This window comes from Rousettus aegyptiacus, unplaced genomic scaffold (assembly GCF_014176215.1).
Source record: "Rousettus aegyptiacus isolate mRouAeg1 unplaced genomic scaffold, mRouAeg1.p scaffold_m13_p_7, whole genome shotgun sequence".
NCBI lineage: Eukaryota > Metazoa > Chordata > Mammalia > Chiroptera > Pteropodidae > Rousettus > Rousettus aegyptiacus.
In genome coordinates, this window is record NW_023416310.1 from 47,875,089 (window position 1) to 47,889,793 (window position 14,705).

At 42.9% G+C, this 14,705-nt stretch overlaps 1 protein-coding gene across 6 annotated transcripts; it reads right to left on the bottom strand.

The window, feature by feature from the left end:
* Positions 1-1,788: 1,788 nt before the first annotated feature.
* On the bottom strand, positions 1,789-14,703 carry TPRKB (TP53RK binding protein). Of its 6 annotated transcripts, none has more exons than XM_036224755.1 (5): positions 14,604-14,703; positions 12,179-12,338; positions 11,128-11,250; positions 9,591-9,767; positions 1,789-3,269 (listed from the first exon to the last, which is right to left on the bottom strand). In XM_036224755.1, exons 2-5 carry the CDS (start codon positions 12,317-12,319, stop codon positions 2,511-2,513), a joined length of 1,200 nt encoding a protein of 399 aa, XP_036080648.1. In that variant the 5' UTR covers positions 12,320-12,338; positions 14,604-14,703; the 3' UTR covers positions 1,789-2,510. The 6 variants fall into 6 exon arrangements, with proteins under 6 accessions (XP_036080648.1, XP_015986208.2, XP_015986159.1 ...); XM_016130673.2 differs by lacking the exon at positions 1,789-3,269 and adding an exon at positions 8,909-9,048 and having other exon boundaries at positions 14,604-14,699; XM_016130670.2 differs by lacking the exons at positions 1,789-3,269; positions 14,604-14,703 and adding exons at positions 8,909-9,048; positions 14,046-14,523.
* Between the last annotated feature and the right edge of the window lie 2 nt (positions 14,704-14,705).

The following is a 14,705-nucleotide window of genomic DNA, read 5'->3' on the forward strand; positions in this document are numbered from 1 at the left end:
TGCAGAAAAAATATTCACAAACTCCTACCACCATAAAGACTCCAAACTAAAAATTCACTACGTCCCTACTTTAGCTTAAGTATTGTTTTATCCTGCATACTTTAAAACATTAACTCTTGTCTAAAGATGGAAACAACCCAAATGTCCATCGAAATATAGGTAAATAAACAAAATGTATTGTACACATACAATGGAATATTACTGAGCCCTCAAAAGTTGATGACACATGAATAAACCTTGAAAACATTATGCTAAATGAAATAAGGCAGACACGAGAGGTCCGATAGCGTACGATTCCATTTAATTGAGGTACCTAGAACAGGCAAATTCATAGAGACAGACAGTAGAATCCTGGTTACAGAGGCTGGGAGGAGGGTGGGGTGGGAAGTTATTGCTTAACGGGCGCAGAGATTTTGTTTTAGGTGTTGAAAAGTCCTGCATATACGTAGTGGTGATACTTAAGCAATATTATGAATGTAGGTAATACAACTACACTATAAAATTTAAATTGTTAAAATGGTAATTTATGTATATTTTGCCACACAAAGACAGGTTGAGGGAGCACAGTCGATGCCCTGCCCGCACGTACCCAGTGCTCACATGGGCACCCATCATTTGCACAAAACCAAATAATGTTAATAATTGCTCTAGTTTAACCTGTACATTGTTACAAGAAGGAAACCTTAATGTCTTTAAATTTTTTACCAAGTTCGGAATGAAACCTCCACCTTTACATTGAATAAATTACTTATTAGCTAAAGAAAGGTGAAGGGAGCTTGCAGTAAGCAACCTGCTGTCTTCCTGCTGGGTCCAAATCACTGACCTCTCAACTTCTCTTGGACCACGGCCCCTCCCCTACCTACTGTTAGAAGTCAGTCTCTTCAATTTGCCCAAAGGGGTTCCTGCAAAAATCACAAATCTGTGCTTTGCTAGTTTGGATCCACCGTTGTGTGTGTCCCATGAGCCTGCAAAACCCACAACCCTCAGCCTCGCTTCAGAAAAAACACTCACCCACCCCACGGTGCCTACCACCCGTCCCTGTTTCCTGCTCATCACACGCGCGCGCGCACACACACACACACACACACACACACGCACGCACACACACGCACACAGACGCTACCAGTAACGTCTTATCTTTGCCAAAGTTCCAGGCAAATAGGCATCCACTATCACTTTCAGATACCTTGGGGGGTCAATGTCCTTGCCCACACCAAGTCCCAGGTGCCCTCCAGGCCACTCCTTTCAGCCGGCTTGGGGTCAAAGGTGGCCTCTCCTCCCTCCCCGCATACTCATAAAGGGCAGACTCAGCACAACAGCCCTGCTCCCAATAAACACTTATCAACACGTTTGCTCTCTGCAACCTTTGGAATGTTTTTTTGGGCTTCGGAACCATCTAACTCTTCCTATTTTCCCCTCATTTCTTAGAAAATGAATTTCACAGAAAATCAATTATTTTAAAGTGTACAATTCAGTGGCATTCAGTACATTCACCAAGTACAACTCCGTGCTCAGAAAGTATCCTTCCGAGCCCACTTTCTCTGCAACTCCGCTGAGAAGTGGAGGAATTAAATGAACAGAGAGGATGGGTGGAGGAGAGGCGGAAGGGGAACATTCCACAGAGGGAACAGCACCCGCGGAGGCCTCAAGCAGAAAGAGAGCTTCCATTTATTAAGAACTAGAGCCCCTCAGTGTGGGTGGCATTGAGGGCAGAGTTCGGAGCAGGTGACGGGCCAGCTCACTCCTGGTTCCAAGTGTTCAGAGCAGGAGCCCTGCCTGCCCCTCTGGGAAGCCCTGACCAGGGAGCGGGTTGGGTGCCCTTTTGACATCCTACACGGTGCCAGTACCTCCCTCACCCTCGCACTCAGGACGACATATCCCCACTTGCCCCTCCTGTCTCTCGGCCCCTCTTGCCTGGAAGTGCCTAGAGGGCAGGGACCATGTCAGCCTGAAATTCGTAAGGCTTTGAGTTGTTGCTTAAATCATTTGAGCGTGGGAGGCACTGTGGGCAACATCGTCTCCAGCACCAGTGGTGCCCACGTGTGAACTCCTCCTGCGGGGACAGCCGGTTGGGCCAAGGAGAGGTGGTGGAAATAGAGACCGAGGCTGCTCCCTCCCTCTTCCCGCCAGGGGGACAGACAAGCCCCCCCCCCATTAAATGTCCAAGCTAAAACACAACCCAGGGGGCACAGAAGTTTAATTTAAAACCTAGAAGTGGGGGCACAGTTTCATGGGTGGTTAGGGTGATAGTTCTCTGGGAAGCAGGAGGGGAAGATGCAAGGCAGCAGGAAGATGGCCTGGGAGAGGGAACTGAGGGCAACCCCAACCAAGTCCAGGGAGAAAAAAGACTGAAATGAGGAAAGGAGTCAAGACCGGGGCCTTGGGTAACACAATACGACGTGTAGGACACCCAGTGCTGGTGCTGAGCTAGCTCAGAAGGTTGCACGGGCTGCACACAGCAGCACTGGGCCCGAGCCCATCCTCTCCTGGTTAATGCACAAGGGAACAGCTCACAGCTCCCCTCTCTCTTGCAGTGCCTGAGTGACCTGAGCAGAGGGCAGCTGGTAGATTAATCGAATTCCTCTGATATCGACTAGCGCCCAGATCCAGTTAGGGAAGGACTGGTGCGTCTTCTGGAATCCCATGCTCTGGTAGAGCGCCAGGGCGGAGCACTGCAGCATGCTGGTGGAAAGGACGACTTCACTGTAGCCCTGGTTACATGCAAACTGGAGGAGAGTCCTGATCAGGGCTTTCGCTATCCCCTGACCCCGGCACTCCGAGGCCACTGACAGGTGAAACAGCTCCACCTGCTTCTTCCTCAAGGTGGGCTCCTCAGTTGGCAGAGCTCCCACCATGCCCACCACCTGCCCCTCAAACTCAGCCACCCAGAAGCAGGAGCCATGCTCACTTAAATAGGTTTTGGTGATGTCTGTGTGTGAAAACTTGACCACATACTGGGTCCAGGGGAATTTAGCAAGGAACCTCAGGGCAGACAGGAGGGTGAGGCTGGCCATGAGGGCCAGGAGCCAGGAGCCTGAGCCCAGGAATAAGGCGAGGGGCACCCCAACCAAGAGTCCTTGGGTCCTCGGCAGCTTCATGATATGGCGGTAGGTGATGGGGACATGTTCATACAATCCTTGGGAGTACAAGTCCAGAACTGTTCGGCGATCGCTCTCCCGGTATTTGCGGATGTGATAAGGAGCCATGGAAGACTCTTTGTCTGAATCTTCAGCTCTGAGAGGGTGAGCTAGGCGTCCCTTCACCCCTTTCTGGCAGCACAGGGAAGAGAGAGGAAGCCATGTGAGAACACCCATGAACCCAACCTCCTAGGAACCAAAGACAGTCTGCTCAAGGATGTGTCTTTCTGCTTCTGTCTGAGAGGAATTAGGCAGGAGCCACTGGGAGAAGATGGAGGGTCAGAAACACCTATATTTAACCAAGACTCCATTATTTTCTAGCTGTGTGACCTTGGGTATGTCACTTAACCTCTCTGAGCCTCTGTTTCTTTTCTGTAGAACAGAGTAAAGTCAAAACACACCTTCCCATGTTGTTTTAAGGATTAAAGAAAATAGCATAATTAAATCTCTGGTGTATAAAATATCCTCCCATAAGCCCTCTTTCCGTTTGTTCTGGGTCTCCTCTCAGTTCTTGGTACACTAGGGGGAACAGCATACAGCAGCCAGAGCACACGTCCCCTGCTCTTTCTTTGGTCTCTCTCCTGGGGACCATGTATTGCACAATCCTGTGTTCCACAGCACAGGATACAGCAAAGGCTTCTTTCCCCTTGACTGCAAACTTTTAGGGTTTTGATGTGGCATAAGAAACAAACACCAAAAATGGCCCAGCCTTGAGACTCAGAGAAGGAGGGCCTGGGGCTCCCGGCCACACTCAGAGCACTGTACTTCCCCCCATGCCCTCTCACCTGTTACCACAAAAGCCTCAAGTGTCCAGGTCGGCTCAGCCTGGCTGCTCCCTTCAGCCTCCGAAGGGCATCCAGGATAACTGTGCAGGGTGTCTGTCACCCCAGAGGTGGAGCAGGCCCTGGACGCCACCTCATTGGCTGGCTCCTGGAAATTTGATAATCATAAACCTCAGTATCATAGAGCTGAGCCATGACAGGGAACAAAGCCTGTTTTTCATTAACTTCTGTGATCACCAGGAATTAGTAGGGGGGTGGTCTTGTGGGGGCAGTAGCAGAGTCTGGAACAGCGTGAGAAGAAGGCACAGGGCTTATGAGCTATTGGAGTAGTTTTGAGTGCATGTTGAGAGGGTGCTGGTAGAGGATGGGGGATTAAAGACCCTTCCCCTGAGCCTTGGTTGTTCCCAAGACTGGGGAGATGGGGAGCAATGATCACCTAGTTACAGAATCCCCTTCCCTCACCTTATCCAATTACAGGGGAGACAGTCAACTTTCTCCTTGAATATGCAATCCTTGTCTAAGAAACCAAATCCGTGTGACCTATCAATCTGCATCCCTTCCCCGCTAGCACCCAAGGCCCTCTAACAAAAGGTTGTTTTGCAGGTGGAGGATTTAGGCTCTGGAGCTACCCAGTTCACATAAGAGACACTGTTCCTAAACTGGCTCAAAATGACTTTCTCTGAAAGTCTTATGGATCTTAGATTAACTTATTCTTTCCCAGGAAATGGCATTGTTTTCTTTGTTTGTTGTTTTCTTCTTGTCAAAGAGCTGAAACATCAACTACAGTTACAGAAAGAAAACCTGTAAAACCACTCTTCATGACAGACAGACAAGTACACATACAAGTTCAACTTCACCAGAGTCTGACCTCTCAAAATGGTAAATATGCTTACAAGTTAAGGGCATTGCCTGCGAGCTTGCTGAGACCAGCATGTGTGAACTGTCCTACTGGGAGTGCAAACTGGCACCTTTCTGGTATTGAAACCCTTTAAGGAGTGTATATCCCCTTCCCCAACAAGTCCCCTTCTAGGAAGCTACCTGAAAGAGAACCAAGTGCCAAGATTTATGTGACATTATGTGCCTCTTGATGGCATGAAAGGGGAAGGACACTATCTACTATTATTCCCCTAAATATCTAAACTACCTCGAATCATGAACAAATTGGTAGTGGAATTCTGAAAGACATATAGTGAACTCCTTAAAAATGTCAACATTATTTTATTTTTCAGGACGGTTAATGACTTAAAGCGTGACTTTATGTCATATTACAGAAACATAACCAAACACCCAGTGGCCAGGTCAATGTTAGGTCCCAGAGTGCCCTACCCCTATTCTGGAGAGCAGGACGTAGTCTCCTCCCTTACCTATGTATGGGAACCAGACCTTGCAACGTCAGGGTTGGCAAGCTACATGCTCACCTCGAGGCCATTTCACCAGATTTTCCTCATCTCCCCACCAATTTACCCACCCTAAATATTCCCATCGAAAAAGCCGCCTCAATCTCCAAGTAAGTTTCAGGTCTCCTCGCTGGGGGCTGATGCCTTCTTCGTATCAACTCCGCTCTCACTCTGCTACAATAAACCTTGCTTAATCCCCTCAGGCCTTGCGCGTTCCTCATCCGCAACCCCAACGGCCAATGCCAATCAATATGACATTCTCTAAAGAGGTTAAGGCCAGAGGTTCTCCGATTTTTAGTATATCTAAGAATCAAATCTAGTTTGTTTTCAATGAACATTTTCAAGCCAAATCCCAGAATTTAGTGGGACTGGATGCAATCTAGGAATCTGCAAATATTGACCAATTCAGTGACTCTGATAAGAGACAAAGAGATTACAATGAAGTTAAACATGCCTTCATTTCTCACTTCAATTGGATGAATGGACCATGGGTGGTAACACAGATGAACACTATTAGCACAACCAGAGGAGAGGCAAAGACAAGCCAAGGTGTTTTATCCTAGATTAAGAGGTTCAGATTAGAAAAACCCTGAATATCAACCTGCAAAACCTGGTGATTAGAATCTTGAAACCACCTAAGGTGTTAGAAAAAGGGAATAACACCATGAGAGTGATTTGTAAAAGGTTGAGTTGATGGGATCAGTTGTAAAGCTGCAAAGTCAAGGAGAAGGTTTAGAATGAGGTGATAAAGTGTCAAGGAGGCGGTGCTGGCAACAGAAACTAAAATGCCAGAAGACATACTGGTAAAAATGTTGAACTTCCTTTTTGATACCTAAGGATAGAAAGTTAATATTAAATACATTAAAAAATACTCATTACGAACATAATAACCACAACAAAAATAAAAGTAATAATTTTATTCCACAGGTGTTTCTGAGGTTTACTTACATTTTGCTTGAAATCCCATAGGCCTTCAACAGCAGATTCTAGTGCCTTCATTTTTAATTGAAGATACAATTTAAACTCTCACCTCCCCCCTCCCATCTACCTACCTCCTCTCTTTCCCCCTCTTCTCCGATAACCACTAGGCTGTTGTCCATGTCTTGTGCCTTCTTTTAACAGGGTTGAGAGCAAAAGTTTACTTTCAGAACGAAAAGCCTTTGAAAGATCAGTGTATGAGTTGTCTGTTTTCCCTTTAATTTCACAACATGCTTGATTTTTTTTTTTTTTAGATTCTGATGACCAATCATTTAACATGTTTATTTAGCTGTTCCTGAGCAGCACCATGTTCATTCAACACAGCCTGCACCTCTCCTTCAAAAGCATCGTTGTAGCCGAAAAGGTTTTTATTATATACTTCTTCATAGATGCCACTTAATTTCCTGTTAATTCTGCCACTGAATTATCTTTTCCTGCCTTTATCTTTTATCTTTTTCTTCCTCTTCCAGTTGTTTCTAAAAATCTTCACCTCGTTCGTTGCCCGAGTCGGTTCTCCACCTCAGATTTTTTAAAAAAGAAACTGTGATTTTTTAAATTTCTGCTTCCTTGAGTGCTGAATTGGTCTGCAGATCTAGACGCTCCTCTGTATACTATTGATCTGAGCTCTAGTTGCCCATATCTGAACAATTTTCTTTACCCATTTCTCTGTAGAAAAAAAGTGCAGCTTGCTGCCAGCATTAATTTTACATAAACATGCTCTTTGAGACTGAAGCACGTGACTAGTTTTCAATGTGAAAACATAAAAACTGTGCTTGGAGTTATTTCTAAATAGAACTTGTCTTTAATCCTATTGTAATAGAAATGTATACACTAATCAGATCCATCGAACGAATCTTTGGCTAACAACTGCTTGTGATGTTAACATCACATGTAAGAATATGACGTTTTCGAGGATTTACATTACTCTATTTTGTAAGTGGAAATATCACCAACAAAAACAGAGTGGTGTAAATAGAATGATGTCACTTCTTTCCAGACTATTGATACACTAAGGTCAGGACTGTAATCTGTGAGTTATCTCGGGATCAACGCTGAAGCCACAAGCACCCCCTGCAAGTATTCTAGGGGGCAAACGGGACATGGGTAAAAGGATTGTTCTAGGTTAAAAAAGATGAAGAGACTTAACAGTTAGACACAATGTAGGGTGAATGAAGTGTCATGAGGTCTGCAGCTAGCTTTCCAATAGTTCAAAATAAAAAAGTGTGTGTGTGATGTGCATATAGGTAAAAAGGAGTGAGAGCAATCAAATGTAACAAAATATTAACAAATGGCGAACTCACATGAAAGACACATGAATGTTCATTGTACTATTTTCAACTGTTCTGTATGTTTGAAATTTTCGAAGTACAGTTGAGAGATCAAGCATGGTTCCTCACACGTGAAATCTCTTGGGGTTGTTGTGAGCACTAAATGAGGTCGTGTATATAAAGTTTTTAGCACGATACATAAGAATCGTTACCTGTGTGCTTTTGTACTACATGATCGTGAGGGAAATCATACGTTTGTTCTCTACCTCTCCACTTACCAGCAAGAGACAGGATCACACTTCACCGCCCCTTTTGAAGTTGGCAGGGTCATGTGACTGGCTTTAGCCAGTGAAACAAGAGATAAGCGATATCTGTCACTTCCACACAAAAGCTTTATGAGCCACCTTATAATTCGGAGTGTTCCCTTTAGCTGTGCAGTAACCCACAGAGCACATGTTGAGATGAAACCTTCAGCAGACTGCGTTCCTGAGTCACTGCAGTGAGTCTTCCTACTGATTCACACTAGCTAGTTAGCAAGAAACAGGTATTTTCACATGAACCAGTGAGCTTTATACACCAGAACTGCAGCCTAACCTAACCCAGAAGTCCACGAACCATGGCCCCTAGGGTCAAGTCCTGCCTACTACTTATTTCTGCACATAAAATTTTACTGGAAGATAGCCACACTCATTGCTATACACCGTATGTGGATGCTTTTGCACTACAAAAGAAATAGATGAGTCGATGCAACAGAGACCAGACTACCTGCAAAGCCAAAAATATTTATTAGTTGGCCCTTCACAGAAAAGTTTGCTGACCTCTGATCTAATCTACCTTGACTGATACAAACAAAATATAAAGTGAAAACAAAACCCGAACCATTTATAAAACATTTTACACTAGCACAGGGCCTTGGGCAAGTTACTATAATCTTTTAGTGGCTGTGTATAAAATGGGAGTAATAATAGCATCTCATACCACAAAAAGTGTTATGAGAATGAAATTAATTGTTGTCGAACACTTAGAACCAAGAGGCTTCCAAAGGGAATGCTGGAATATTCAGAAGTAAGGACAGGGATTCGAGCTGGTTGACATAAAATCAGTAAGGCAAAAACCTACTACACTCTAGACAGCCAATAAATGTTTGCAATTACTATCCCAATTATAGAAAAATAAAATATATTTGAATAGAAACAGAAAACCAGAAGACAGTAACAAATAATTGTAAAGGTGGCAAACTTTTAAAATATTAAGAGGTAGAAGTCGGTTTTTTCCCTTTGTTCTATCAATACGTTTTAAATTTTTCTACAATTAACACATACAAATAAATACAAATGATTTTAACATAAAAGGAAAATCGATGTTTTTTATACATGCCGAAAATTATATTTCTCTCATTTCATAAAACATCTTTTGTTGACATTCTACAAATCACACCATCCAACAATGTCCCAATACTTTCTTCTTGCGAAGATACTTTATATATCTGTAAAAAAAAAAAGACAAATTATGACACGCGGATAGTCATGAACTACTAACTTCCATTACACAAACATGTGGAAGTGAAGTTACTTATCAATTATTGGGATAATAGTATGAGACTACAAATGTGATTAAAATGCGCAAAGTAGCTGGCAATTCATCACTTATGTCAAATTGCAGTTATGGTGGTAACTCTCTAAACATAGAAACCAAATTTGTACCAGTTTTAAAAACATACATCTACACATTAACTTCATACTCAATTTACTATTACAGATGTACTACTTAAGCTTGATATTTAAAGTCACCTATTCTTTCACAGAGAATGCTTTCATCATCAAAGTTTCTACTTATATGTTATATAAGCCTGCATCTTCTAGTTCTTTGCATCTATAACTATTTTTCAAGTAATTTTTGTTCTTGTAACTTTTCTTAAAAGTTAAAAAAAAAAAACAAACAGAAGCATTGCTGATCAACAGCAAACAGCATGGGTACTGTTCCTCATCTAATCTATCACACACTTTCTACAAATGTGGATTCACAAACCTTTCTGACTTCCTTAATATCCGTTATTTCAGGAAGATTTTCCAGAGAAACTTGATGACCTTCTACCTGAGACAGCAGGTCTTCTTGATCTACTTGTTTTTCTCCATCTTCAATGTAAACTATGAGAACTGAAGTGTCATTTGCTGAGGTACCAAATGTTTTCAAAGCCTCTGAAATCTAAGGAAAAATAAAGACAATGAACCAGTAGTTTCTGTCTCTGAAGCATCTCTGCACCTGCCCTCCTCTCTGCTCAGGTTATTTCTATATCCTAAGCATCCTCTCTGCCTATACTTTTTCTCATTAATAATCCCTTCTCACCATCTACCAGTTCTGCCTCTAGTACTCTCTGCTCAAAGGTGCACCTCATTCCCATGGAATTGAGCCCAGACTTCTTGGCACGGCACACAAACACCCGCTCCTTCTGGCCCCAAGTGAAACCTCAGTCATCCACTCCTGCCCTCTAGCCAGTCTGGACAATCTGAGGATCTCATCATTTCAAATTCTTTGCCTGTACTGATACTCGGTCCACTGCCTGGAGTGCCCTCACCTTCCAAGGTCCAGTTCAAACGGCACTCCCCATGGTACCTTCCTCCTCACGGACTGCATTGTTCTTTGCTGTTCCCACAGATTTGAATTATTATTCCCATTATACCATTTATCTTAGGGCATCTGAACTTCTGCCTTGTTCATTTGCCTTCCTCAGGAACATATCATTTCTTCTGCCCCTAGAACTATAACTGTAAGGGGACAAGCTCAACAGCTGCTTACTGAATAGTTTCTGGAATTATTTCAAACAATCTCAAAGAAACAAAAATCGAGTAATTTTTTCCTCCAGGTACTGGGGAACTCTGTTGCCATGCGTTTTATAAACTGTTCAAACATCTGTATTTTAAACCATGCCACAGGTGTCCTGATTTTTCTCTTCATGATGTTGGCACATCGACGTATTATTAATAGTAATACTATGACTTCATCAGCAAAATTTCATTTTTTTTTTTTATATGCCACATGTGGAATGTCTTCAGCAGCTCAGTAACTTTCATTACTATCAGAAGCTCAAAACACAAACTCTTCTTATGTACTAGGTATGTGAATGAGCACGTATGTGTTCAGGGCTGTTCTAGGTACCACGCAGCCTTGTGTTATATGGAGAAGACATGGATTCTTCCTCAAAGAGTTAACGGGGGGAATATGAGATGTGTATGATAACACACAAATATCCATACCTAACGTTTCATCATTTAGATTTAGTTACCTTTTAGAGGCTTCTTCCTGATCCCATGTAGCCAGGAGGACAGATAAACTATCCTCACTCAGCCAAACTTTTCTTTACTTATACGTGAAGAAATTCCAAACCTTCTTTGTCTAGTAAGAGGCAGTGCTAAACCTTAACTCTCTGTCCAGAGCTCTCTTCATTTATCATTTTGGTTATTAACACTAGGTTTACCGGAATTTAGCCTCCGGCCCAACACTGGGGCACACACGTTACCATGACAAGGACAACAGAAATAAAGTAAGCAAAATTCAGATTAATTACATGGTTATTTGGAGAAAGGTTGAAAATAACTTCAGTGAATAGAGTTCTTGTCTTCATTTTTCCCAGTTTGTAGAGGTGAACTGCTTTGTTTGCTGCCACAACTATCTGAAATGGATCGACAATCTACCAAGGAGAACAAAAAGAATTATACACGGAGACTCTGGAGAACTCTGAAGGTGCACATCCGATCTCACGGTAACTCAAATGTTGGGCCGTTTCACTTTATCACAATTCCCATGAACTACATAGTTTCGAAATTGCTATCTCAAGGGCCTGGGTGTTCAGAAAATTGCAGACTTTTAAAGCTGCAAAAAACAAATCGTAAAAGTTTTAAAAATAACATTTATTGAGGGCTCATGGTATGCCAAAGGCCATATTCTAAACATTTCATACCTGTCTTAATTCCTCATACTACTCTATGAAACCATATTATTATGCACAGGCAGTAGATGAGGACACCAAGGCAAAGAATGTCTGGGCTGGAATCCCAGCTCTGTCACTTATCACCAAGGGAACTTGGGCAAATTCCTTAGTGTTTTATCTGTTAGATGCAGGTGATCGTAGTATTGACTTCACAGAGTTGTTGTGAACTGAGTTAGCATATGGAAGGCGCTGAGAACAATGTAAGTATATGTAAAGCCAAGAACAGAGCGAGCACTCAATGAAGGCTGGCTGCTACTTGCTCAAAGTCATAACAAATAGCAGAGCTGGCATCAAGTCCTGGCAATGTGATTCCGCAGTGTGTGCTTTTCACCACTATGCAATGCCTCCTGTGCAGAGATTTTCTCGTTCAGATAAGAAGATGGAGATCCAGGCATCTGCCATTATGTCAGAGCCAGACCACAACCTTCCCCGTCTCCTAGGGCAGCACCTGGCATTTCAGCTGCTATTCACTGTTATATTCAAGGCTGGCCAAATCTGACTCCACTCCAAAGCTTGGACGAGAACATTTTCCCCAAAGATGACAATTTTAGGCTAACCTATAACATCATGGAAAATTAACATATTCTTAAATGCCCCATACAGCTCACTCCTTCTCACTTGTACTTACCATTGCAGGGTTTATTAATGAACCAACAATGGCGCCTTCCATGGCCTTTTTCCTCAAGACTCCGGCATTTTTTACATCTTTAAATAACAGAAGGGTCACCCTGCATTCGGGAAATAGGTCTAGCTGTTGTGTTAACTGCATTTCATAGATAAGCAGGATTCTATTGCATAAAACCAAAAAGACAAGTTAACATTATTATTGACAAGTTAACATTTATAATTCATTACCAACAAATACCTTTGCTAACAACTACATTTTAAAAGCTTTAATGATTGAATTGTTAAACTAAAATCAACCCCAAAAGCATCCTCATGAGATGTTATCTTTCTAATCCTGATGAGCTGCTTCTTGCTTCGTTCATCATTCCTGGGAAAGGATCGAGGTTGCTCGCTGGTTCCCGATTATACACATGAGGTAAACGCAGATGCACGGCGAGGGTTGCTTCCCCTACTCAACTAGGAGCAGGATACCTGGAACTCTTTAGACTACAGGTTACATATGGAATTAATAAAATCTCATTCCAGCTTATCCTTTTACCTTTCTGATATCACTCTTTTATTGATATTTTGGCAGAACCGAGTCCTATATTAAGGAGAAAATAATTTTACAGGAAAGACGCGACTCAAAGATTTCATTTCACACTTGAAATTTAAGCAGAGTAGGTACAATTATTAAATAATCAACACTACGCACCGTTGCTTAGACAGAAGTTTTACAAGAAAAGATATAAAACACAAATAAGAGACCTTGAATAACTAAAAAGACGTAACTATATCTTTGGGTAGAAAAACAAAGTATTGCAAAAATGTGATCTCTGAAACAATGAGATATTTGGGTGAGGTGATTCGATTCGTTCCCTTTACCCTTTTATCTAGTAGGTTCCATTGGAAACCTGAGAATTTATGTTAATAAGATGTCCCTCTCATCACCCTAACAGTAAAAAGCTGACAACTTGTTTACCTAATTACAGGGGACTGGTTCTGACTAAACAGTCACTAAAAACTGAAGTCTTGAAGCAGTTAAAGATGCACAAAAATGGCAATAAGTAACATTAAGTAAACACATCTGATTGGAAAACAAAACATAAAATGTGGCATAAACTGTGGGGTTTCCAAAAAGGTGCACACAAAGAAAAAACATTGAAAGGAAAATTCACCAAAAGTTATTCCTGGCTTGGTGGAATTACATCTGACATTCTGCTACAATAAGAAAAAAAAATCTGTCAATGATGTCCTGGCATACAGCAGTTCACTCTTTATTGTCATGATAATGTCCAATGGAAATAATGCAGGTAGGATATAGCAAATATATACCCAATTATACAAAAACGCATACACAGAAAACAAAACCTTTAAGAAACACACCAAAATAGGTCCATCTTGGGTAATAGTGTTATAGGTGATTTTTACTGTCCTCTATAAAAAATGTTTGTGTGCATGCTTTGAGTTTTCCACAGGGAGCACACAGCATATAATGAGTATATATAATCAGGGAGAAAAAATTTTTTTGTGGTTTTTGACTTCACACTAGGGGGAAAAGGACCCCTAGCATACATCAAAACAGTTTTGTTTTCTGTAATTCCCTCTCTTAGGTCAGACTTTTAGAATCACCTCAAATCCCATAATTAACCAATAAAGTCGTGCCAATTTTACCGTTTAAACAACATTTTGACTGTCCACTTCTCTCCACTACCCACTGCCGCCACCCTAGGCCAGCATCTCTCATGTACTGCTGTGGCCACCTAGGAGTGGTCAACTCACAATTCCTTCCCTTCTATCCTACAACCACTACCCGGCAAAGTGATCCTTCCAAAACGTAAACCAAATCTTCTCCTTCCGCTACCCTTCTGATAAGGCCCCAACTTCACCTCAAAGCGTTCCACAGTCGATGACCAGGGCCCTTCCTCACTCTTCTGCCGCCAAACGCACCTCTCCCCCGACTGCGGCTCTTTCCGCCATCGCCGCAGTGGCCTCAGCTTCGTCACCAAGCTTTCTCCCCCACTCTGCCCTCTCGGACACGCAGTTCCCCTCACACAGTTCCTCCCTGCCTTCAACTCGCTGTTTGGAGTCCACTTCCCAGAGCGCTCAGAGTCCTAGGGCTGGATCCCTATTCTACGAGCTCCTTCTTAGCCCTTGTCACAGCTTCAGTGATTCGGGAGCTGAGCTGTTTTACGTAGCCTCACTAAGCTGTAGAAACTTTGAGGGGAGAGACTGAGCCTATACCTTTCATGCTGGATTCCCTGGGCCTGGCCCCGAGAAGGCTTGATAAACAACGGCGGAGGGAACCCCAAGCATCCCCTCAAAAAAACAAAAAACAAAGAAACACAAACGGGTTACAGCTGGCAGGTATTGGCACTCTCGCTCTCCCACCACCAGCCCCTTCTTCCCAGGACCGCCCGGCCAGCTCCTGCGATGGGTGGACTCACCGCCGCCTCCCGCGTTCGTCTGGGAAGATCTTCCCCTCGGAAACAAAGCCCTCGACTTCCGGAAGCTGGGTCGCAGCACCGCCCTTACCCGCTCCCACCCCC